The sequence below is a fragment of the Lotus japonicus genome, chromosome 3 (genome assembly GCF_012489685.1).
Source record: "Lotus japonicus ecotype B-129 chromosome 3, LjGifu_v1.2".
Taxonomy (NCBI): domain Eukaryota; kingdom Viridiplantae; phylum Streptophyta; class Magnoliopsida; order Fabales; family Fabaceae; genus Lotus; species Lotus japonicus.
This window is the reverse complement of record NC_080043.1, coordinates 8,013,465-8,036,456: the sequence shown is the minus strand read 5'-3', so window position 1 is coordinate 8,036,456 and position 22,992 is coordinate 8,013,465. Positions and strand designations below refer to the sequence as shown.

The 22,992-nt window shown below is 33.5% G+C and overlaps 2 protein-coding genes across 3 annotated transcripts; one reads left to right on the top strand and one right to left on the bottom strand.

Moving 5' to 3' along the window:
• The first annotated feature begins 317 nt into the window (after positions 1-317).
• LOC130749181 (very-long-chain aldehyde decarbonylase CER1-like) lies at positions 318-8,649 on the top strand. 2 transcript variants are annotated; one of them, XM_057602494.1, is made up of 10 exons: positions 318-495; positions 647-870; positions 1,261-1,493; positions 2,883-3,102; positions 6,146-6,521; positions 6,622-6,733; positions 6,987-7,183; positions 7,464-7,562; positions 7,808-7,981; positions 8,208-8,649. In XM_057602494.1, exons 1-10 carry the CDS (start codon positions 373-375, stop codon positions 8,379-8,381), a joined length of 1,932 nt encoding a protein of 643 aa, XP_057458477.1. In that variant the 5' UTR covers positions 318-372; the 3' UTR covers positions 8,382-8,649. The 2 variants fall into 2 exon arrangements, with proteins under 2 accessions (XP_057458477.1, XP_057458476.1); XM_057602493.1 differs by having other exon boundaries at positions 321-495; positions 6,622-6,729; positions 6,983-7,183; positions 8,208-8,648.
• A 432-nt stretch (positions 8,650-9,081) lies between these two features.
• LOC130748005 (uncharacterized) lies at positions 9,082-20,820 on the bottom strand. The gene is made up of 14 exons (XM_057601081.1): positions 20,700-20,820; positions 20,256-20,578; positions 20,072-20,149; positions 19,037-19,194; positions 18,414-18,477; positions 16,836-16,903; positions 15,880-16,132; positions 12,637-12,768; positions 12,395-12,501; positions 12,261-12,314; positions 11,916-11,999; positions 11,037-11,200; positions 10,534-10,683; positions 9,082-9,566 (listed from the first exon to the last, which is right to left on the bottom strand). Exons 2-13 carry the CDS (start codon positions 20,536-20,538, stop codon positions 10,536-10,538), a joined length of 1,593 nt encoding a protein of 530 aa, XP_057457064.1. The 5' UTR covers positions 20,539-20,578; positions 20,700-20,820; the 3' UTR covers positions 9,082-9,566; positions 10,534-10,535.
• Between the last annotated feature and the right edge of the window lie 2,172 nt (positions 20,821-22,992).

Here is a 22,992-nt window from a genome sequence, read left to right as displayed (position 1 = left end):
TTTTACTAATACTATGTACAACAATTAAATTCTACTTTGATAGAAAAGAATGTAGTTTTTTTTTTTGAAATTGAAGAATATACGTAGTTAATAGAGAAGAGTTGTAGTTGGTTGATATGAGAGGTAATAAGTTAGAGAAAATTTATTAAATAAGGGTATAGGTGGAAAAAAAAATAGCAAAAAATACATTAGCTTTCTAAAACAACAAATATTTTGGAATATTGAAAGAAGGTCCAAAACAACCATCTTTCTTAAACAGACTATTTTAATTTTATTCGACTGGAGAAAGATATTCCTTTTGAGCAAAACTGTGGTGCTAAAAAGACAAAGTAGTAATTAATATGATCCTTATAAATAGAGTTATCTGGTTCTATGATCATGTACAATAATCTTGGGCTCTTTAATTTCTCTTACCCTTTCTTCATTGGTGTAAAGATGGCGTCCAAACCTGGCATTCTTACTAACTGGCCATGGCACCCTCTCGGCAGTTTCAAGGTTTCATAGATTTACATCAACTTTCGTTGCTAATTTATCTTTTTAATTATATTTTAGTTTTTTTAATAAAATTTTACACAAGTTAATGACTGCAACAATAGAGAAAATAATGCAGATGATTAATTTATGTTCTCTTCTATATGGATTGCAGTGGGTGATTGTTACACCATGGGTTGCACATAGCATCTACTCTTTCATAGTGAAAGATTCAAGTGAGAAAGACCTTGGTTACTTCCTCATCTTCCCATACATGATGGTGCGGATGCTACATGATCAAATTTGGATCACTCTTTCTCGCTATAGAACTGCCAAAGGGAACAACAGAATCGTTGACAAGGGAATTGAGTTTGAACAAGTTGATCGAGAAAGCAATTGGTCAGTGCTAATGAATTATCTTTTTCATGATTTATATGGTTCCATCAAATTAAAATAATTTCCATTTAATCATGGAGCTTATTTTGAAGCTACTAAGATTGAATGGTCAAATAATTAGTAAGTGTTGGACGATAGCAGAGATATTCCTGCTTGATCATGTAAAATTTCTGTCAAGTTAGTAAGTTTCTATAAAAACTAACTTGACCAACGTTTTATGTGACGATGTGAACTAACTTAACCGATATAAATTTTACCCAGTTAGAGATTGCATGAGGTATTTTCTGAGTCGATGAACGAAATTGTTAGCGCCCAACACTTTCAGAAACCAATAACTATTCAATCTTCTTTTCATTTTTCTCTCCGGCTTATGAATACATGATACTTTTGCAGGGATGACCAGATCTTGTTCAATGCGATCATATTTTATATGGGTATCATGTATGTTCCAGAGGCTTCCCAGTTACCTTTGTGGAAAACCGACGGTGTGGTTATGACAGTTCTGCTTCATGCGGGACCAGTGGAGTTTCTTTATTACTGGCTACACAGAGCACTTCACCACCACTTTCTCTACTCAAGATACCATTCTCACCACCATTCTTCCATTGTTACCGAACCGATTACGTGTAAGCTTTTCTTTTTCCTTTGAGTGCATGAATACACAATTTTGTCCCTAAAAATATAAGTGTCCAGTAAGTTAATCTCTAGAATAAGAAAATACTTTAATGATTTTTAATTGTGACAAATGTTAGTTAATTATGAACTAACTTGATTGATATTTTATCTGTCCAATATATTGAGGACTAATTTGATCGATAATTTACACTATTATGAACCGCGATAGGTATTTCCTTCTTCTAAACACTAATTTGTTGACAATTACACTTTTGAAGAGGGAATTGAGCATTCACTCCTTTTCTTTTATTGTATTTCATATTTTCTTTTTAAAGAAAAATATATAAGAGTGTTCCTTAGAATAAATTAAATAGACTAGACATCAATCCAAAAGATTTTGTTCTGTAGAAGAATGATAAATGTTAGTTAAATTCCGTATGCATTTAAGGAAATACTCGTTTAGTTCTTTGAACTCGTTCCTTATTTAGTGAAATCCAATAATTAAACATGTGGTTAAAAAGGATATATGAAAAAGAAAGAAACTAAGAAAAGATTTCATCACTAAAAAAAACTAAGAAAAGATTTAATGTTTGTATACTGTCGCTGCTGTAAATTTTTTTTACACTAACATCCAATAAATAGTCCTCAAATCAGAAAAAAAAATAGTATTTAAATTAATTGCAATAAAAAACATAAATACTTAATAATACGTGACATTCATTTATTGGACTTATTTGTAAAAATATTTTACATTACCAATGCACAACCATTAAACTAGAAAAAAATAATGTTTAATTAACCCCTTAATTTAATTACAATAATAATACCCTTCAAATAAAAGATTTTGTTGCAAGTTGCTAAATTGTTATTACCGTTAAACTGCGAAATGACTAATACATATATCTTGTGTCATGGACCACTGAAAAACAAAATGCATATCCTATCTAAGGAGCCACGTGGCTTTAATTTTTTGAAAGAAACGTTCCAAAAAACGTAGTACAACCCCGAAATATAAAAAATAAATTGCCCCTTTTTTTGGGAGAAATAAATACTACATACTAAATTCTAATAATAATATATACAGTGTATAACATAATCAATATTTTTTTGAAAGAGAAAAATATTATTTAACTAAAGGAAACTCATGAGGAAATACAAACACTAACACAAGGGGCAAGACAACAGTGAGTATATACTTAAAGAACTATAATAAATATTTCTAAAATTAAAATTTAGGTTTTATATAAGGAGACATCAAATATGTCTCGAGAGGCGAGAGCGTCATATAATTGCGAACATGGATATATTTAAGGTAGCTGGCAAGTTTTTTTTTTTGTCATTTTATATATATATATATATTTTTTTTTTATTTTAACTTATTGGGTTGTTGTATTTGGCAGCTGTGATCCATCCATTTGCAGAACACATAGCCTACTTTTTGCTATTTGCGATTCCATTATACACAACAGTGATTACCAAAACTGCATCGATAGCATCTTTTGCTGGTTATGTGGCATACATTGATTTCATGAACAATTTGGGTCACTGTAATTTCGAGTTCATTCCAAAGGCTGTCTTCTCCATCTTTCCCTTCCTAAAGTACATTATGTATACGCCAACGTAAGTTTTCTAACTCTTAACTCCTCTATCAAATTTTAGCTATTAAATCATTATTTATGTTTGATAAAATGTTCAATCCCTTGCATTTAATTTCTTTATTACAATAGCAACGTAAATATTAAAATTAAAAATCTTCATGATATAACTTTACTAGAATTATAATTTACATGCAAAATTTACTATCTAAAATGTAGCTTTTCTTCGATAGCACTCGGCTAGGCTTACCACTTTGGTAGAAGTCACTATATATAATAAAGTCATGTACACATGTAGATGTTTAAGTCTCGACAGCCCAATAAAGATGAAAATGGTTGGTGGATGACTGTTGATTTAAAGTTTGCACATTGATGGTTGATAGTACGTATTTGTCTCACTCGTAATAGATTTTTTTTTTCATCAAAAAATAACCTACATCTTTAGGGATTGATTTTTATATTTTTTTTCTTTCCTAATTTATATGTCATTTAGCTCTAACCACTTAATTTATTTTTTGAGAACACTCATTTAACTATTCAAAAAATTGATTTTTTGGTTTTGTCTAACGTGCACACCTTGTTTGGTTTTGTTTAGCGTCCACACATTCCCAATACATGGGATGAAAAGAATTGTTGCCTAAAATTGTTGCAGATGTTGCCGCACACATTTATGGGTCTTCCTTTAATATTTGCACTAGTCCAAACTTTTGAAATATAATGTGTGCTTTAAAGTTAATCATTAATACTCGCTCGCTACAGCTCTTTTTGTCATCTATTAATATAAGTCACTTTTACTTAATTTTCTATAATTAAGAAAAGTGATTAGAATTAATAATTAGTAACGATAAATTAGTATCTTCTTTCCTAAATTACTCTTATTTAAAAAGTATATCAATTCAATTAATCACTTCTACTACTTCTTTTTCCATATTAATGTTGCACTGTCTTTAAAACCTCATTCCACCAATAAAAAAAAGTTTTGAAAGTGTTTTTGGAGTAGATATAAATGATAGTAGCCTTAAAAAAGAATGAAAAATATTGGATAGTAGGAATAAGAGTAAACATGAAGAAAAAAGTTAATGTTCCATAGATATTATAAAAAGTGTCTTATATTTTAGAACAAAATAAAAGGAGTAATTTATAAGACATTTATTTAATTTTCTAGAATTAAGAAAAGTATTAATAGTAATACATTTGTATCATTTAGACAACCCCTCCTAGATTATTTATAAATTTCTCTTTCTAACTTAATTTTTTTAAAAATTACATTCTATCTTTCATATTAAATATAAGAGTAAATATGAAAAAAAGTAATTAATGTATAAATAACTTATATTTTAAGCTCTATACACATTGTACCAAAAAATACTTCTATTTTAGGATAAAAACTGAAAAATGTGACTTATAATATTAATTGAAGCATTCCTTTTTAAACGATTAATTGAAGCATAGTGATTGGACAGCATAGCATAGAGCATTAAATTATATATAACCAACATCACCGCTAAATAAATGGGGTTATCTAAATAACTCATGATAAAGTTTGGGTTAAATAACACATCATCCAAGCACATTGGAGATAAGAGAGTTGGAATTTTTATATTTTATTTATTAATTTATTTCCAACTCATTTATCTCCAATGTGATTGGATGGTGGGGTATTTAACCCAAACTTTATCATGGGTCATTTAGACACCCCTAAATAAATAGGTTTGCATCTCTTAAACATTGGATTCTTTCCACATTATACCAATTGTCGTCGGGTATATGTCAACGTAAAGTGTTGCTCAAATTCTTTTGTTTAGCTTTTATTTGAACAGTATGTTTAGCTTATTGGTACAGCGATTGCATTCAATTAGATCCTATATATACTAATCAAAATGGCTGATTGTGCCATTTATTGTAACGTCATACTCCTTTCGCCCCTATAAGTCATTTTTTCTATAAAAAAAATTTCTTAAATATAACTATTTTTTAATATTTATGAAAATTAAATATTTTTTTAAAATTTACCATCATATTTTTATAAAGAGATGATGAAAATTTTAAATATTAACTTGGAGAAAGAGAAATTTATAAGAAATTAAAAAAAAATCAGAAAATTAATAATTTTTTTACAAATTTATAGCTGGTAATTGCTTTTGTTAATCTAAGTGAACTATGTAAGTAACTTATATATAGGAACGAAATTACTTACATAGTTCACTTAGATTAACAAAAGCAATAATTTCTATATACTCTCTTTGTTCATTTTTATAAGAACCAAATCACTATTTAACGTCTCATATGAAATGTAGTTAAAGTAATTGGTAGTTATTAAATTTGTTATAAATTTATATTAACCTTCCAAAATTACCTCAATTTACTTTTCTTACTTTTTTCAAAGTACTTTTCTTAATTTTTTTTTGAAAAGACTTTTCTTAATTTTTTTGTGAAAAATAATTAATGCATCATTAAGCTAAGATTAAGTTGGTTCATAATATTTTTATTAAACTCTCCATAAATATTATTTTTTATCATAATTTTTTTAAGTATACACTGATTTAACCAGTTTTTCAGTGATATATAGTTCGACCAATAATCCATTAAACCGGTACCATGATCGAGTTGATTGTCGTTCTAGTTTAGTACACGTTTCTTAATCTTAAATCACATTAGATATATTTGACATTAAAATTAAATATATTTTAAATAAATTATTGTATAATAGCGAAACATATTATTCTCATGTAACCAAAATTAATAATCTCTCCGTTCTTTATTGTAAATATAAGTCTATTTCTCAACTGCACAAATTTGTGATTTGACTTCAATTGCAGAATCGATCCTTCGCTTTGACCAGACCGCCCCAGGGTTCGGTTTCTGGTTCAATTAGGTGAACTAATCAGGCCGGTCCGGTTTTAATTAATAACTATGTTATGAATGAATTGATAGTGATATAGTTTAGCAGTCTACGTTTTTATTCATCTACTTTGAGGTGCTGTAACTAATTTGATAATATTAACAAAATTTTGATTCTAATTTTACTTAGAGGGCGGGATTAACTAATTAATTTTGGTTTGAGACAGGTTCCACTCTCTGCATCATACTCAGTTTCGGACAAACTACTCACTCTTCATGCCCATTTATGATTACATTTATGGCACTGTGGACAAGACTACAGACACCTTATATGAAACATCTTTGAAGAGAGATGAAGCTTCACCTGATGTGGTACATCTAACACACCTCACAACCCCTGAGTCTATCTATCATCTAAGATTGGGATTTTCTTCATTAGCCTCCAAACCACAAACTTCTACATGGTACTTCTACTTAATGTGGCCAATCACTTTCTGGTCTGTTCTTGTGACTTGGTTTTATGGTCGAACATTTGTGCTTGAGAGGAACGCTTTCAAAATGCTTAATTTGCAATCATGGGTTATACCAAGATTCCATGTACAAGTAAGACATGGATAATAATACTATTTTTCATCTATGAGGAGAAAAGATAATAATCCATGTGAATAATAATAATAAAGTTTCCATTTTTACACTTTTGCAGTATCTATTCGAATGGCAAAGAGAAAAATTAAACAAATTTGTACAAGAAGCTATACTTGAGGCAGAGTTGAGGAAAGTTAAGGTTTTAAGTCTAGGCCTTTCAAACCAGGCAAGTCTATGGTTTTCGCTATATTTTACAGTCAATTCTACGATGAACCATGTTAAAAAAAAATTCACCCGAGAAACATGTTTTTACGACTAATATTTAGTATATGTTATTTACAATATATATGCTCTTTATATGCTAAAATTAATTTGCAGATAAACTTTTTTAACTTGTGAACTAGAGATTTCATGATCCATTGTAGAAAAAGTCTTATTATTAACAGATGATGAGGGCATGTATATGTTATGAGTTGCAGGGAGACTTGCTCAATAAATATGGTGAGCTTTACATGAAAAGCTATCCCCAGCTAAAGATAAAGATTGTGGATGGCAGCAGTTTAGCTGTGGCTATTGTTTTGAACAATATTCCGAAAGATGCAAGCCAAGTGCTTTTTTGTGGTAAACTTAATAAGGTTTCATATGCCATTGCGAATGCTTTGTGTGAAAGGGGCACTAAGGTATGTGTTATTTTTTTCTTTTTCTGAATTTCTTCATCAAAAGGCAATTGTGAAATCTTCTTTCTTCACCCAGGATATGTTCTTTCTTTAGTTCTTTATTAGCCAATTATAGCTAGACCTAGCTATCTTAGTGAAGGATTTATTGAGCATTGATATTATCACAAAGTTTTTTTTTATAAATGTTTGATAAAACTTAATTTAGGTCAGGATTGCGAATTTGCGACCTCCTAAGAAGTTTAATTTTTCTATATTTTCACAATAAATGGAAATCCTTTTTCAGATTACAACATTGTACAAGGATGATTATGACAATCTTCAATTGAGGCTCCCCACTGAGTTCAGAGAGAGTTTGGTTTTCCCGGAATCCTCTACTACAAAGGTAAATCCTTTTTCAACCAAATATGTGGTATACTGATAGATTTCTTATAACTTATTGAGTTTAATTTGTAATCATGTATAAGAGATATTGTAACTAATCACATAGTTAATCTGTGGTTTTACAAAAACTAATTTAAGTTACAAATTTTATTAGACATAGTTACAAGTCACTACAAAAAACATGTGGAATATTAGTGCATATCCAATTAGATATTATCAAAATCAATGGTTCATTTGGATTTGCAGATATGGCTAGTAGGAGATCAACTTAACGAGGCAGAGCAACAAAAGGCCCCAAAAGGATCATTGTTCATACCATTTTCCCAATTCCCTCCAAAGAAACTGCGAAAGGACTGCTTCTACCTTAGCACACCAGCCATGGTGACTCCCCCTTCATTAGTGAATGTGCACTCTTGTGAGGTCAGAGGATCATACATTTTCATTTTCATATTAATCCTTGAATATTGAAGTTTGTGTTTAAGGTTCTGCATAAAATTTTATCTCCTAAATTAGTTCCTTAATATGTATACTATTAATCAAATACGTAGATACCAAACAATACGGACACCTCATACATACGTCATATTTTTATGTACTTTATGCTAAAATTTCATAAATAAAGCTAACTTATTTCAATGTACTACAGAACTGGCTGCCAAGAAGAGTGATGAGTGCATGGCGTATAGCTGGAATACTTCATGCCTTGGAAGATTGGAATATTAATGAATGTGGGGATGTCATGTTTAGCATTGAGAAAGTATGGCAAGCAAGTCTTTACCATGGATTTAGGCCATTGAAGACTAACTTTCCCCTTGCTTGAATTCTAAGTCAATTCGCATCTTTTGAATCAGAATATGAAATATCACAGTGAATAAGAAATGTGCACAATATATTTCGTGTAATATTTCCAGGTTATAATATTTAGTTTTAGGCTTTGTCTAATGTACACAACTACGAATGGTGTACATTCATATACATTATATTTATAATGTAATGATGTCCAATTGAGTTTATAATTAATAACTTGAGTTTGTAAACTTAAAAACTAGAATTTTATATAATCATTCCCGACTACAATTCTAAGTCAATTGTCATCTTTTGAAATAGAATATGAAACATCACTTTGAATAAGAAATGTAGACTACTTTGAATGGTGTGCATATACAATATATAGCATGTACAAGACTAGGGATGGTAGTGGGTCTTAGATCCATTATGCACGTGCAAAAAAATATCTATCATGGCTAGGTAAAAATCCGTATATGTGTGTACAGATTTGAACATGGGTGAAAATCCGTAGAGGAAAATGGAGAAGAAGACTGGCACAGATGATAAATTGAGAAGCATTGATTACACAAATATCACAAACATATGTAAAAAGATGTATAAAACGAAAAAACTGTGAAACAGAAACAACAGTGTTGATCCAAAATGTCCAGAAGACTTGAAAGTTGAAACCTTCAAATTTAAGGCACCAACAAAACAAGGAAACAATTTATATAATCTTGAAGATTTAATAATTGAAACGAACACATCCACACAATCAAGTGAAAAAAATATTATAATTAAATGAAGACAAAATCAAGAACTAGATGAATTATGGGACATTGGGACATAAATCACCCCAGCAACAAAGGCTAAAGAAGAAAAACAAGAAGCAAACAAATACAGATTTGGATTTCCTGCGGTCAAGGAAATCTTAAATTCACACCGTAAATATATTTGAGTCATTCGATCGACATCACGCGGCTCAAATTGAGTTTATCTAAGCTGTCTGATCTTAATGAAAGCTATGGATCATCTGATCTTGGATTGAACGGCTAAAATTACTTGAATATGTGAATTTAGGATTGCGCCGATTGCAAGGAACCAAAATCCAAAGTAACACTGAACTTGAAGATCTCTCGGGAATTTCAGAGTTGATAAATGGTCTAAAATGTATCATTCTGGCATTTCACCGGCAGCAATGTTTGATTGCACCCATTTTAGCTTCAGTTTAATTAAACTGCAGACAACAGCAAAAATCAATATCAAAATCAGTTAATAGGAGTAATTAATCAAGCTGGTCAACAAGTGATAAACAAATAATAATAAAATGTACGAAATCTGTAGACTTGGAATAGTGCAATAGGAAGACAGCTGCAATGATCTGGGAAAGAATTGAATGATTTGCCAATAAGCATGGCAAACATCCCCAAATTCAGGTCTCGTGGATTCACTTTAAAGCCAACGTGTCAAAATCCTGCTTCTCTGATCCACGTTAAACTCAATGTGTCAAATTCTACATTCTCTGTTACTGCCTTGAGATATGTGAAATCACGTTTGCACTGATTTAAAGCCAAAACAAACATGCACAAAAGTTTAAGAAAACTTTTCTACTTTTATTTAATACCACCACTAATGATTTCAAAATATCACCTTGTTTTCATTTGGTTTCCTATTTTCAAATATTTGTTTTCTGTTTTCAAATCGCTTTCCCATTGTCTTTATAAATCTTTCAAAATAGGAAACAAAAAAAACAATATAGCAATTTTTAAACTATCATTGGAGATAGAAAATAAAAACACAAAGTGTTCTCAAACCAAGAAGACCCTAAGCTTCCATCCAACCATTGCTCCTGCTGCTATTATGCTGCCTCGGGCAGCTCTAGGGTAGGGAATGTGCCTTGATTTCAGGTAAAATGCTAATTGAACAGGAAACTGATGCTGTTGGGAGCAGTTTTTATTAAAGGAATTGCAGTGCAATGGTTATGGTCCTTTGCATCAAATGTATTCCTTAATTAACAAGTATGAGAGAACATTCGATTGTGCATTTTTGATTCAGCACACTAAACTAGTCTTGAACAAGGAACAGAGGTGACCATGAAAGGGGTCTTTGAATTCAGGACCTTGCCCCTCTGCCATCCCATAATCAATGCTAATTACAATACAAAGTTCACGATGGAGTTCATTTGAATAAAAGATTTATAATACCTTCAATTTTGCACCCACAAAGGATCCAGAGAGAAAAGTTTCTCACTTCTTGTGCTAGAAGCAGAAGTTCTAGGTGGTGGAGCATGTACAGTAATTGGAAGAACCCATTCAGTTCTTTCTCTTCCCTCAATCAGAAGAGGATGCTCATACCTGTGGTTCAGAAACCATGTAACTTTAAATGGAAAATGCATGTGAGAGTTCTACTAAACCTAAGAAGGTAATAATACTTGTACACTCAGCGTAAAATTAAAAAAAAAAAACTAATAATAAGGTACCAGCCAAAAGCATAAGTGCATGTATGTTATTGATAGTCTCTAAGGATGAAAAAATTCAAAAATCTTAAAAGTAAAAATTAGTTGGATAGAAAAAAGATTATGTAGGGTGATGCCGAAGATGACATTTGTGGGGAATTTGGAATGTAGAATCAATTGCTATCGTTTAAGAACAAACAAAATGTGCCGGGGGGAGGGGGAATATGAGAAGAGGTCACGGGGTAAACTCACTTAGACCAATCCACATGCTTTGGAGTTGTGAAAAATTCAAAGCGGAGAACCCATTGGACAGATACATGCGGAGTGGAGAAGGACATTGGACCATCCATGGGGACAGAAAAAAGAAAGCTTGTCTGCACCAAATCTGCAACAACCTCATGATGATCACTCTGAACCTAAAAGCACAATGGAGAACATAATTTTCAGAATCAGAGACCAATGTTATATTGAAATATATACATTCTCATAAATTTTTACAAGTTAGTTGCTTTTTCTTCGACATTGTATAATGAAGGACAGGACATAGGCAGATAAAATTGGCCTTTGAATAATCTAGGCATTTTGCTCAATCAAAAGGAACAAGTAAACCAAATCAACATTATTAATACCTAGTAACTGGCTAACTGTATTGTGAAAATTGAACTAAAAAATGGAGAATGAATTCTCTCCCAGGGTTTTTCCCCTTCAGAAAGGATTTCTCCTTTTAATCTTACAAACTAGCAATGATACAAAAATGACCCCCTCTCCTCTCTCCTTCTCCTAACTATTTATGGACCTCGCTTACTACTAACTAACTACAAAATATCCCCTAATTATCATTAAATCTCCGAGCTAATTTTCCCTTCTTTTAAATCCTAACGATGCCACCCCCCTTAAATCCAACCTTGTCATCAAGGTTGTATTCTGATAAAATTTTGCATGTTTCATAGCACTTGAAAACGATATTCTCTGCTACAGGATCCCATTGTGGGCAAGCACACAGGGTGAAATTGCTATTGGCTCAATCTAATTAAAAAGATACAATGTTTTATCTCTGTTTTTGCAACATGTACAATAAGATATACAAACTCAAACGCTTGAGCAGAGAGAGCTAAAAGCAATAGCAAAGACCTTTGTGATTGTAGGCGAGTTTCTTCTAGAAGGATGGATAAATCGCCGATTTATAGTTTCTGAAGTCTCCAAAGTTACTGAGATCTGTAAAATAACAATTGCAATAACAAATTCACTTCAAGTGCATCAATCCCAATAAATAAGTTGCTAGTGATTAACTTTACACTCCAGGCCTCATAAGATGAATGCTATTGACACGTTTCCACTCTTTAGAAAGTCAACTTAATTGTCTCGTAGATAGATCAATTTTTAAAGTCACATTTTATAGAATGGACCAATAACTAAAATTAAGTTAAAAAATGTCTGAATTGTTAGCATTTCACTAGCTGATAAAAGGGCAGTCACCTCGAGGCATCTCCGAGCTCCTTCTTCGTGAAAGAAAGTAAGAGTCCCCCCTATCTGTAACAGGAAAGTTGCTATAGTGAATAGGTTTTTAACTTGAGTACAACATTTCTCAAACTCTACAAGATTGTCCTTACCACATCACTGAAGTAATGAGTAGAGTCAGAATTTTTAGGGGAAAATTTAAGCAAAACTTGATCATCAAGTCTGATGTTATAAGACTTTCCTCTAATGAAGCCTTCTGCTGCAGAAAATGTTTATAGAAAATTAAGTAATGCAGAATCTTTAAATAAAAAAGAAGTAAGAATTGAAGCACAAAATGCAAATGTATCCAAAGCAGACAAAACAATTGTAGAAGTGAAGAAAATGCATAACTTACATGATAAAGACTCAGCTCCAGCTTCAGGTGAAGAGGATACTCCTGCATCATCATCTGCAGAAAATGGCTTTCTGAACTGCTGCTGATCACTTGGGGATACTATGCCAAATGACTTCTGGGTTGATAAGACATCTGTTCACTAAATGAATTATTGTTTGGCAAGCAGGTCCTTGGATTTAAAGCAATAGCATAAGATGACTATCGTCATCATCCAATTATCCCAAAAGCTTAAGCTATTAGGCAAAGGACACATTAATGGTTTTATATTATATTTCTAACACGCCCCTCGTGAAAGAGTTCACATGGGCTTGAAGCGTGAAAAATGCACAGGCTCAGCTGCCATGTGATGAAATTTAACTTCTTTTTATTAGAATAACGGAGGCAACAAGGATCGAACTTTACAGAGGCTCTGATACCATGTCATGAACCAATTATCGCAAAAGCTTAAGCTATTAGGGAAAGAACACATGATTGATTTTATATTATATGTTGAATATCTGTTAAGATTTAGTTTATTATTAGTCTTATCTCATAGAGATATAGTTAAGATTTGTTTATCTATTTTAGATTAGTATCTATTTAAATAGAGATGATATCTATTTAATTAGAGATAGGTTTAGATAGATTTAGTTTCTTTTTATCTCTTTGTTAGTCTATATATATTGTAGTTTTCAGTCAAGTATTAATCAATGAAATACAAGTATTATTTTATCAAATTCAAGTTGGTATCAGAGCTAGTTTGGATCCCTCCGCTGTGAGGGGGCTCCTCCCCCGTGAGCCCCCTCATGGTGACTTTCCAAATCTCTTTGGATTTATTTTTCTTACTTTGCTTCCGCTTGTTAGTTCTAGCCGTTTTCTTACGGCCTCGTTTCTTTATGATTATGGCTCCCTTTCTCTTGGAACCCTAGTAATGTTCAACCACTATCAAATCAACAGTCGGTCCGCTGTGCCGCCTTCCCAGCCATCGTTCGTGATGCCGCTTCCACAGAAAGGTTCGCCATGCTCTCTTGATTCTGTTCCAGCGGTCGGTTTCTCCATATCTGCCCTTCTTGCGTGTCGTTTGTGGTCGTGACTCATGTTAAAGTGTCTGAACCATGCTACTGTGCAATTCTGTTACTGTGGTTTTTGCTTCTTTGGGTTTCGTTTGCAAGTTGTTGATGGAGCAGTGGTTTGGTGGACAGTAGTTATCACTTTTGGTTACTCTTGGTAGTCTAAACTAGGACTTAAAACTACAATTGGTGTAGTTGTGGCAAGACACATGGTGCCCTCACGCTTGTTCTCTTTCCTTTTTGCCCACATGTTCTCCAGATTCTTAGGCATAAGAATTTCAGTTCCCGGTTTTTGGCGGTTCTTGGCCAGAACCGGTCTTCCTCTCCTCCCTATTCCATTCCAGAAGTCCATTGGTCCAGATTGGCAGCAAGGAAGTATGCTCTTATTACTCAAAAACTTGTTTCAACGCTAAATTTAAGGATCTCAAGATTCAGAACATGGTTGGCTCTAGTTTCTTGTTTTTTTGATGGCACAGTGTGGTTTTGGAGTTGGAAAAGATTTTTGCTCTCTATTAAAGTGGAGAATTGGTTTTGCATTGTGTGGTTTGTTGGTGTATAAATTTTGGACTATTATTGGGAATATCTCTCTCCGGCAGCAGCGACTTCTCAAGTTAATTATATTTGTTACAAGCTATGCATATGACATATATGCTCTAGCTTAAGGGGAGGATCTGGATATTGTTAAATCTTAATTATAATTGTTACAAGCTATGCATATGACATATATGCTATAGCTTGAGGGGAAGTGTTGGATATTGCTAAATATCCTAATAGAGACCACAGTCAACCACCACCGACAATCGTTATCCTTGTTGCTGGTTTGGTGGAGGTTGTATTCAAGAAGTGTCAGGTTGAATCTAATTGTATTGTTCCGCTGCTTTGTTCTCGCTGGTCCTCTTTGTGTATCAGCCAGGTTTGGTTTTAAGGATCCTCTGTTTTGACGTGTGTTGTGCCGTCACAGTTGTGATCATCCGGTCGTCTTCTCCTGGTTTGGTTTGTGGGTTTGCTGTTTTGACCCTGTTTGGACGTTTCCCTGCCATCTCTCATTGTTGGCCAAGTTTGGTTTGGTTTGGTTTGGTTTGGTTTAGTTTGGTTTGGTTTGGTTTGGTTTGGTTTAGAGTTTTAACTCTGTTTTGACGCTCAGGTTCCGCATTGGTTTTTGAGACTTGAGTTGTTGTTTGCGTCTCATTGTTCGAGATGCTCTTATTATATTGATCTTGGCTGACTCTATGCAATTTGGTTTTGTTTGGTTTTGAAGGTGACAGTGTCACCTTCGTTTGTTTTGTCTCGATTGTTTGGTTTTCTGGTTTTAGGGCTTCAGCTGCGAGTTGCGCTGGCCCACTCTCTAATGTTTGAGAGTTGTCTGTGTCAAAGTTGACACCATTGTTTGTCTTAGAAGCCATCAATCGATCGACTTCAAGTATGTTTTCTTTCTGTGTGGTTGTTGTTGGTGAGTTGTTGCTTCAGCCTTGTTTTGTTTTCGGGCGTATTGTTGCTGGTTTTTCGCCCTTGTTTGCTGGCTCAGCTACCCTACGACACTTCAGAAGAATTGGTTTTTGTCTTGCATCAATTTCAGCCAGATCAAGTATGAGAAGTTGTCTTTTGCCTGCCCATGGATTTAGCAGAAGTTCGAAAGATTATTCAATTTGGAGTATGAGAAGTTGTCTTTCGCCGGCCCATGGATTTACTAGAAGTTCGAAAAGTTATTCAATTCAGAGATTCGCCAAGACCGTCAGTCCGTCATTATTAAGGGATATCTAATAAAATAATTTTCTTCTTGGGTTACATTTGTTACAAGCTTAAAGCTAAGTAAGCTTTAGCTTGAGGGGGAGTGTTGAATATCTGTTAAGATTTAGTTTATTATTAGTCTTATCTCATAGAGATATAGTTAAGATTTGTTTATCTATTTTAGATTAGTATCTATTTAAATAGAGATGATATCTATTTAATTAGAGATAGGTTTAGATAGATTTAGTTTCTTTTTATCTCTTTGTTAGTCTATATATATTGTAGTTTTCAGTCAAGTATTAATCAATGAAATACAAGTATTATTTTATCAAATTCAAGTATATTATATTTCTAACAACTACTATAAAACAGACTAATAAACCAACTTGACACTTCAGAACTAATATTATCTCAGGAAAAATGAGAAGTTTCATACATAAACAAACATAGGTACAGTTTAACTTACCAGCACCAGGATCAGATACAGCAACAGACAGTCGAGGAAGTGCCATATTTGAAGATAAACTTGTTCGATGAATTTCCAAAGCAGAAGCACCCCTGACCAATGATCTTGCAGAAGACGATCGCAATGACAGAGAACTTCCAAAGCCTCGGTGTAGATTTTCTTTTGAGGGGTTATATGAAGAAACAGATGAGATATCATCCCTTGAGCTGTCATATCCCTCCTCAATACCATCATAAAAATCATTTGCTCTAACCTGTAAAGAAATGATTTTATCTACATCAACGGTCCAAGGAAAAGGAAAGCATACAGTAAGTATAAGTTACTTCTTAAAAGCACATGACAAATGATGGATTATAACTGCAACCAGAAATGAGAGAAATACATAATGCCCAGGACAGAATTTCAAATATAGTGTAGAACAGTTTCTAATCAAAATTCAAGATCTAATCTTGATTTAGTCAGCAATTTCTTTTAAATTCACTGGTTAGAAGAGAAAGTAATTCATTTGCCCAAAGATAAATTTTCTCTTTGACCTCCTCATTGAAAATTGAAAAGAATAATAAAAGTCAAAAATGTCAATTCTTTCTCTATTAATAATATAGAAATTAAATTTAGAGATGCATTCATAGTGCTAAAATAAAGAAACTAGAACTGATAGTAATGTGGATTTATAGCCCAAATTCAGTTCCCTAGCTACTCACTACAACTTGATACTTTCTGTGTATTCCACTCACACGAACATGTCTTTTCTTTTTTTTTTTTTACTTTTCCAACAAAAAATCCATCCACATCCAGTTTAAAGTGTAAATTTTGAAGTGATTTCATATGTAGCAGACACAAAAGTCTTACAATTAAGAATAAAAAAGGCCATTTTTAACAATAGGTGGCAAACAAATTTAGGCTAAACCACAGATAAGTTTAGTTTTACCCAATAAAAAATATCACCAATAGCATACCCAATCAGCATCTCCATCCATCTCTTTCCAAAATATATCCGGTTGTACAGTAGTTAAGGGAACAATATCTGAAAACAAATAAACAAGTGGATAAATTATAATAATACAGATTAAGAAGACTAAATTTTCTGAAGCTACATAAAAGAAAAAATATATAGGTGAAAAAGAACAAGAAACCTATTATAGACAACAGCAATCAATGTTTATGAAAAATGGGTAAATCATCCAATGATATGGCGCTCTATCAAAGCTTGCAATCAATTTTATTCATTTTCCTCCAATCAATAATCACCAAGAAAAATCAATTTGGTTTTATGATGGGGAGGTCAGCCATGGAAGCTATAAACATGCTATGCTGACTGATGGACACATATCAAGAGTCAGTACAATTTACACACAGTTTTTAATGATTTGGAAAAGGCATGCAATAGCATTGCTAGAAATGTTTACTAGAAGAGTCCAGAATTGAAAGGAATTTGTATTGCTTACATTTGAGCAATCAAAGATATGTACGAAGAGGTTACGGCTTGTAACAGAACACAAAATGGGCCTCAAAAGACTTTTCTATATATATAGTTCTGCACCAAAGGTCAACGTTATTAACTGTCCTTCTAACAATTGATGCAATAGAAGCTTTCCATTGATTGTGTAAATAAGCAACAGTGGAACAAATTCCACGATCTAAGATGTCCAGCCCTTGGTGTGAGGGTGTGTTAAGGTCCCACATTGACTAAAGATATAGCCAAATAAGTTCATATATAGGGTAGAGCATTACTCACCCTTAAGCTAGCTTTTGGGGTAGAGTTAGGCCTAATCCAAATTCTAATGGTCTCCTACCAAACTTACATCGGATATACTTTGTTTTATTTCTACTTAGATGAAAGTTATGTGCTTCCAATGCTTGTCTCCACAACTTTGATTTTTTATTTATTTCTTCTCTTCACTCTCCAGCTAGGATTATATCATCCATATAAAGCATGCACTCTGGCATAGGCTCTTGGATCAGTAGTGGAATAGTGATGAGACAGGTCACGAAGGAGGGTTTAGTTTATAAGATATAGAAACAGGAAAAAGAAATACAAAGAATATAATTATATTGATGTAATATATTGGTTACCCTCACTTATGCTAATGGCAGACTCCTAATCCTAGTCAAATAGGGAAACTAATAAAGAATCCTAATCCTAATTAAAGAATGAAACAAATTAATCGAAATAAAGAAACCTATCCTGAGGAATAATCTAAATTACTGAAATTAATTTGAGATATGATCAAGATATTATAAGATATATTTTCATATTCTAACATATACAACTACCAAAAGTTGTATTTGTTCCACATGAACATTAAGAAATCAAAAGAATCCTTTTCATCAACTAAAGTAATTTTTATTTTTTTAATAGAAGGAAATCATAGCTTTTACGGATGAACATCTTCAAATTCACTTCTTTACAAAATTAATATATTTATTTATAACTATAAAAAATTAAGCATGTCATTATAGTGAAGTCAGAAACTATTACAATAGGTTTTACAACAGACAACTAAGTAAAAATGGAATTTAGCAACTAAACTAACCTTCATCAGTTGGAAAGCCGCTGCTTTTCTGGTTTATCCATACTTGTAATGGAATACGAACATCCTGCAAAAGTGAAAGTTAACAATGTTAATAATCTAAAAATATGCATATCATGCTGATGGGACTTATTCTATTTAATTATATGATTTACACAAATTCCAATGGTCTTAAACAGATAAGCAACAACTAGGGTCTGTTGGCCACACTTACATTTTCGTGTTGTTTTACAATGTAAAAAGGATATGAACATTGAGGGAGAAAAAGGACCATCAACTAGAAATAGTATAAAGATGTAACCTTTACTGAACATCACAGCTAGATCCTATTTGAACCCATTCTACTGAAAACTTTAAGTTGATATAAGGCACATAAATTATCTTTCATATTACAGCTCTAATCCACTAGTAGAGAATAAAGACACATAAATTATCTTTTATATTCCGGCTCTAATCCACTCGTAGAAGTTTTCATGCTATGTAATAAACCAACTTTTCCAAAAGCTTAAGTTCTTATATAAAGGCACATGATGGTTTCCATATGATATCTCCGGAAAACTCAGCATAAAAGAACATGATCACAAATACATGTCGTGTGAATCACAGAAAGTCTTCGCAAAACCAACCAAATCAGTAACATCATTTGAAGTCTCTGCGTGAGATTGTCCATTTTCTAGTATTAGCCACCCTCCTGTTACTGCACTTTTAACATAGTACAAATAGCGAATGTTTGAACCCTTGTAAGATGGTGGAATAATGCTAGGCAGCAGCGTTCGCACCACATCTGTAAACATTCAACATAATCAATCTTCTTAAACTAATAAAGTAACTGCTGAAGCGTAATATGTTCAAATACAATCTCAAGAATGACATGTATACTGGCAATTTGCAACAATTGCATTTGTAGTCTTGCAGTCTTTTCGAGAATAAAATTAGAATGAATGTTAAAACACCCGAGAATAAATAGAGAGGATTGATTATTCAACTCTATCATAAAAAATTCAGGATCAACTAGCGCACTTGTCCAACTTTAATTCATTTAGGCATTAGTATTTGCTCCACTTTTGCTTATTTAGGCAATCAATGGAAAGCTTCTTTCGCATCAGTTTTAGAAGGACAGTTAATAATATGAGCAAGGCCCTAAAAGCCATAATCTGAAGTAAAAGCCCACAAAGTCCAAATACAAGGTGAGAGAACATTAGGACACCACAAACAGAGAAAAATTTGACAGCTTTATTTTTTTCTGCAGATATTAAGGTATGTAGACTTGCAGTTTTGAGGGAAAAAAGTATCAGATGTTGTTATGTCCAATGACCCATTAAAACCAACTTCTTGTCTCAAGAAAGGAATGGGGAGTAAGTTTGAATACAACATATTTACAAATTTGTTATTGCAAAGGCTTAACTCTAATAACTAAAACAAAGAGGGAGAAATCAGCATGTGCACTAACCAAAAAGTGAAGCAAAAACTTTCTGCATTACATGCCCCTATAAAGGCATGTTGAACAGTTTCTACAACATCTAGACATGTCTAATCGAAAATAACCATTTAAGTACACCCACTATCTGAACAATGAAACAAGCATGCCCATTCCATGAAGAAGAAATATAAAAGCTAACAGTAAAAGAGGGTCCAACAAAAAAGCAGAATTCTTGGCTTACATGATTTGCTGGTGCCAGCATTCACAATCTGATTTGCAACTAGGATTGGACAAGAGCAGTCCAAAAAAACATGTTCACCTGCAATAAAAAATGAAAATTTCAAATAAAAAAAAAACAAAATTTTCATCTGGGTATTACAAATTAAAGCAAAACAATAACTGGAACTCTCTCTGAACCAACCAACCTCTCCTTTGTTTTGAACCAGGCAAAGGCTTCTGTGTTGCAAACCACTGAGTATCCAATTTCTCAATCCCTTTGATCTCAAAACTGAGTCTTTCCATCAAAAACGAATACCCATTTGAGGGATTTGAGATCTGGATGGTGACAACAACTGGATCACCAGGTCTATAAACTTGTTTATCCGTTTCAAGCTTCAGTGTAGGAACGAGTGGTTCACCCTTTGACGAATTGTTATCCACCAAACGGGAATCCCCACCTCCGAAAAACGATAACCTTCCCTGTAGCATTGCCCTTTGGGTTCCGAATTTGAAGCTCTGTGTGGATTTCCTGTAACGGAAATCAATGGGTAAGAAGAACAAGCGATGATGAAGAAGAAGAAGAAGGAATTGCAATGCGAAATTGGGGTTTGGTGATACTGAATTTGAAGGAATTGGAAGAAGAGTGTTACCAGCAATGATGATGATCAGAGTTGTGAGGGTGTTCTTCTCAAACGGGATCTGATCTGAGTGACAGAAGCTACAATGTGGAATATTCAATAAATTCTAAATTAAAGAAAAAATAAAAAAGGTATTTGGGGTTTTATTTATTTGCTTTTTCTTCCTCTAACTCAGCAATTATTTTTAATATATACCTTTATAGCATATATTACTAGGAAAACCCCTTTGAAAAAACTTAATGAAGGAAAAATAGGAGTTATGGGTACATAGAAATTAAGAAAAGTGGAGTTATGAGTAACTTTCAAAAGTTTGTATAACTTTAAGTATAAAATTAATTTTATTAACTACATTTCTTGAGTTGTATGAAGTATTTACTTAATTCTTTTAACTATATTTTGTATGTCTATAAATGTTAGCGTAAATATTAACAAAATCTCGCATTGTTGATAAATAACTTGCTCTAATAAGCATATCCACTCACCTCTCATGTTATCGAGAGTTAGCTCAAGTGGTAAGAGTTAGGGAACATAAGGGTTGGGGAGGGAAAGGTCCAGAGTTTGAACCCTGGAAGGGAAATTTGAATGGATTTTCTAACTTACTAACAACTAACCACTAACATTTGCCTATAAAGAAAAAAAAACTCACCTCTCATTACCAAAAATTATGTCAATCCTCTCCCGCATCCCTCCCAAGTGAAAGGAGGTCCCTTGAAACCCAAATCAGAAAGGAAGGCCGGAAGAGTCCAAACAGTCTCTGAAGGCACACATAGAAATAATATTTGAGGAAGCTTCACCCACCTTCTTAGACACAATAAGATATGCATTTAAATATTCTGGAACCACCCAGGGTTTGCTCACTTGGTTCAAAATATTAATAAGGTGATTTCATATATCATTATGAAACATAACATTTAGATTACCATGAACAAAAGTAGCCAAGAAACTAGGAGCCCCCACGAAAAAATTCTAGCATGCACAATTTGTTCATAAGACTACAAAATGTCAATAGAGCCAAACTGACTATTCCACAAAATCTAAATTCCTCTAGTTGAACCTCTTGCTTCAACAATTAACGATTTATCCAAACCCCATAGTCTTCGCAACGAAAGGAACTTTATATTCCCATTCACTCTAGTCTCACAAAGAACAAGACAACTAGCATAATGTCATTGCACAAGATCCTTAAGAAGAAGAGGAACCCCTCTAGTAGCATCCCTTCTTATTTTCCAACTTAGGATGTTAAACATTAAAAGGGTTGATAAGGTGCATGGACCTCTTAAGAGCTTTTCCGGAACTTGGGAGATATACTTTCTCCTTTGTCTCCAGGACAACCCTTCTCTTCATCCTGATGCTTGCCTTTCGCAGGCTTAGGGGAGACATCCTTGTTATTGGTCGAACCTTTACTCTTTGAAGTTGACTGGTTTTTATTCTTTGTCTGCTTCTTAACATCCAACACTGACTTTGTGAGGGTTGCGTGAGGACCCACATGACACTTGAGGATCATTCTGATTATTCACATCTTCATTGGATCTGTTAACCAATACCAGCGGGTTGGAGGTTGGGAAATCAACTTGAGTTGTCACGCACTCACGCCTGCAACTAGTAGAAGAACAGTTCTAGATGCATTCCTCTCCTTCGAGCCAATAATTATGCTATTATGACTTTCCACACGACATAAATGCATTTATCATGCCCTCCTTTATTTTCGTTTTCGGCCTCACTAATTACTCGTGCATCATTGCAGGGAATATTTCCCTTAATTCCCTAATTTGCATTCAAGTTTCTTAAAAGCTCATTATTTGCATTAACTCTCAGGTTCTCTTCCACCACTTCCAATGCGGAAAATCCGAAACCACCCTCTGGCGGCTTGTTCGCACGAGTTCTGACATCTTTATGGCCCCCTTTACCTCCGGTACGTCATTGATTCAAACAAGCTATCATCCAAGGCCCAAACTGGTTGCTTGTGCCTTCAGTGAAACTCATGTTCTCTGTCAACGAAACAACCTTCTTCGGCTAGACCTGGACTTATGCTCTTTAGGGATAAGTCTCCATTATGTCACTGAAACGCCCACAATTGAAGCAGATGAGATTCAGACCTTCATGCTCGATATTGTAATCCTTATCATTAATGGAGAATTTCGACACTAGAGTCTTGCGCAAGTTGATCTCTACACACAATCGAGCGAATTTGGCTCTGACAATTGTCATACCTACCAGAATATTACCTGACCTAACCTTGAGAGTATGATCAACAACCTTCACGAACCTCCATGCAACCTCCCCTTGTTGGTGCAGGATATCCTCA

What these genes read in the sequence shown, in the direction of transcription:
- LOC130748005 (XM_057601081.1), bottom strand. Translation starts at nt 20,538, where the DNA reads ATGCTACAGGGAAGGTTATCGTTTTTCGGAGGTGGGGATTCCCGTTTG. An exon ending in TGGTTCAAAACAAAGGAGAG is followed by an intron (nt 20,150 to 20,255) that starts GTTGGTTGGTTC and finishes TTTTTATTGCAG; the next exon opens with GTGAACATGTTTTTTTGGAC. An exon ending in TGGAGCTGAGTCTTTATCAT is followed by an intron (nt 12,502 to 12,636) that starts GTAAGTTATGCA and finishes CATTTTCTGCAG; the next exon opens with CAGAAGGCTTCATTAGAGGA.
- LOC130749181 (XM_057602494.1), top strand. Translation starts at nt 373, where the DNA reads ATGATCATGTACAATAATCTTGGGCTCTTTAATTTCTCTTACCCTTTC. An exon ending in TACCAAGATTCCATGTACAA is followed by an intron (nt 6,522 to 6,621) that starts GTAAGACATGGA and finishes ACACTTTTGCAG; the next exon opens with TATCTATTCGAATGGCAAAG. An exon ending in TGTGTGAAAGGGGCACTAAG is followed by an intron (nt 7,184 to 7,463) that starts GTATGTGTTATT and finishes ATCCTTTTTCAG; the next exon opens with ATTACAACATTGTACAAGGA.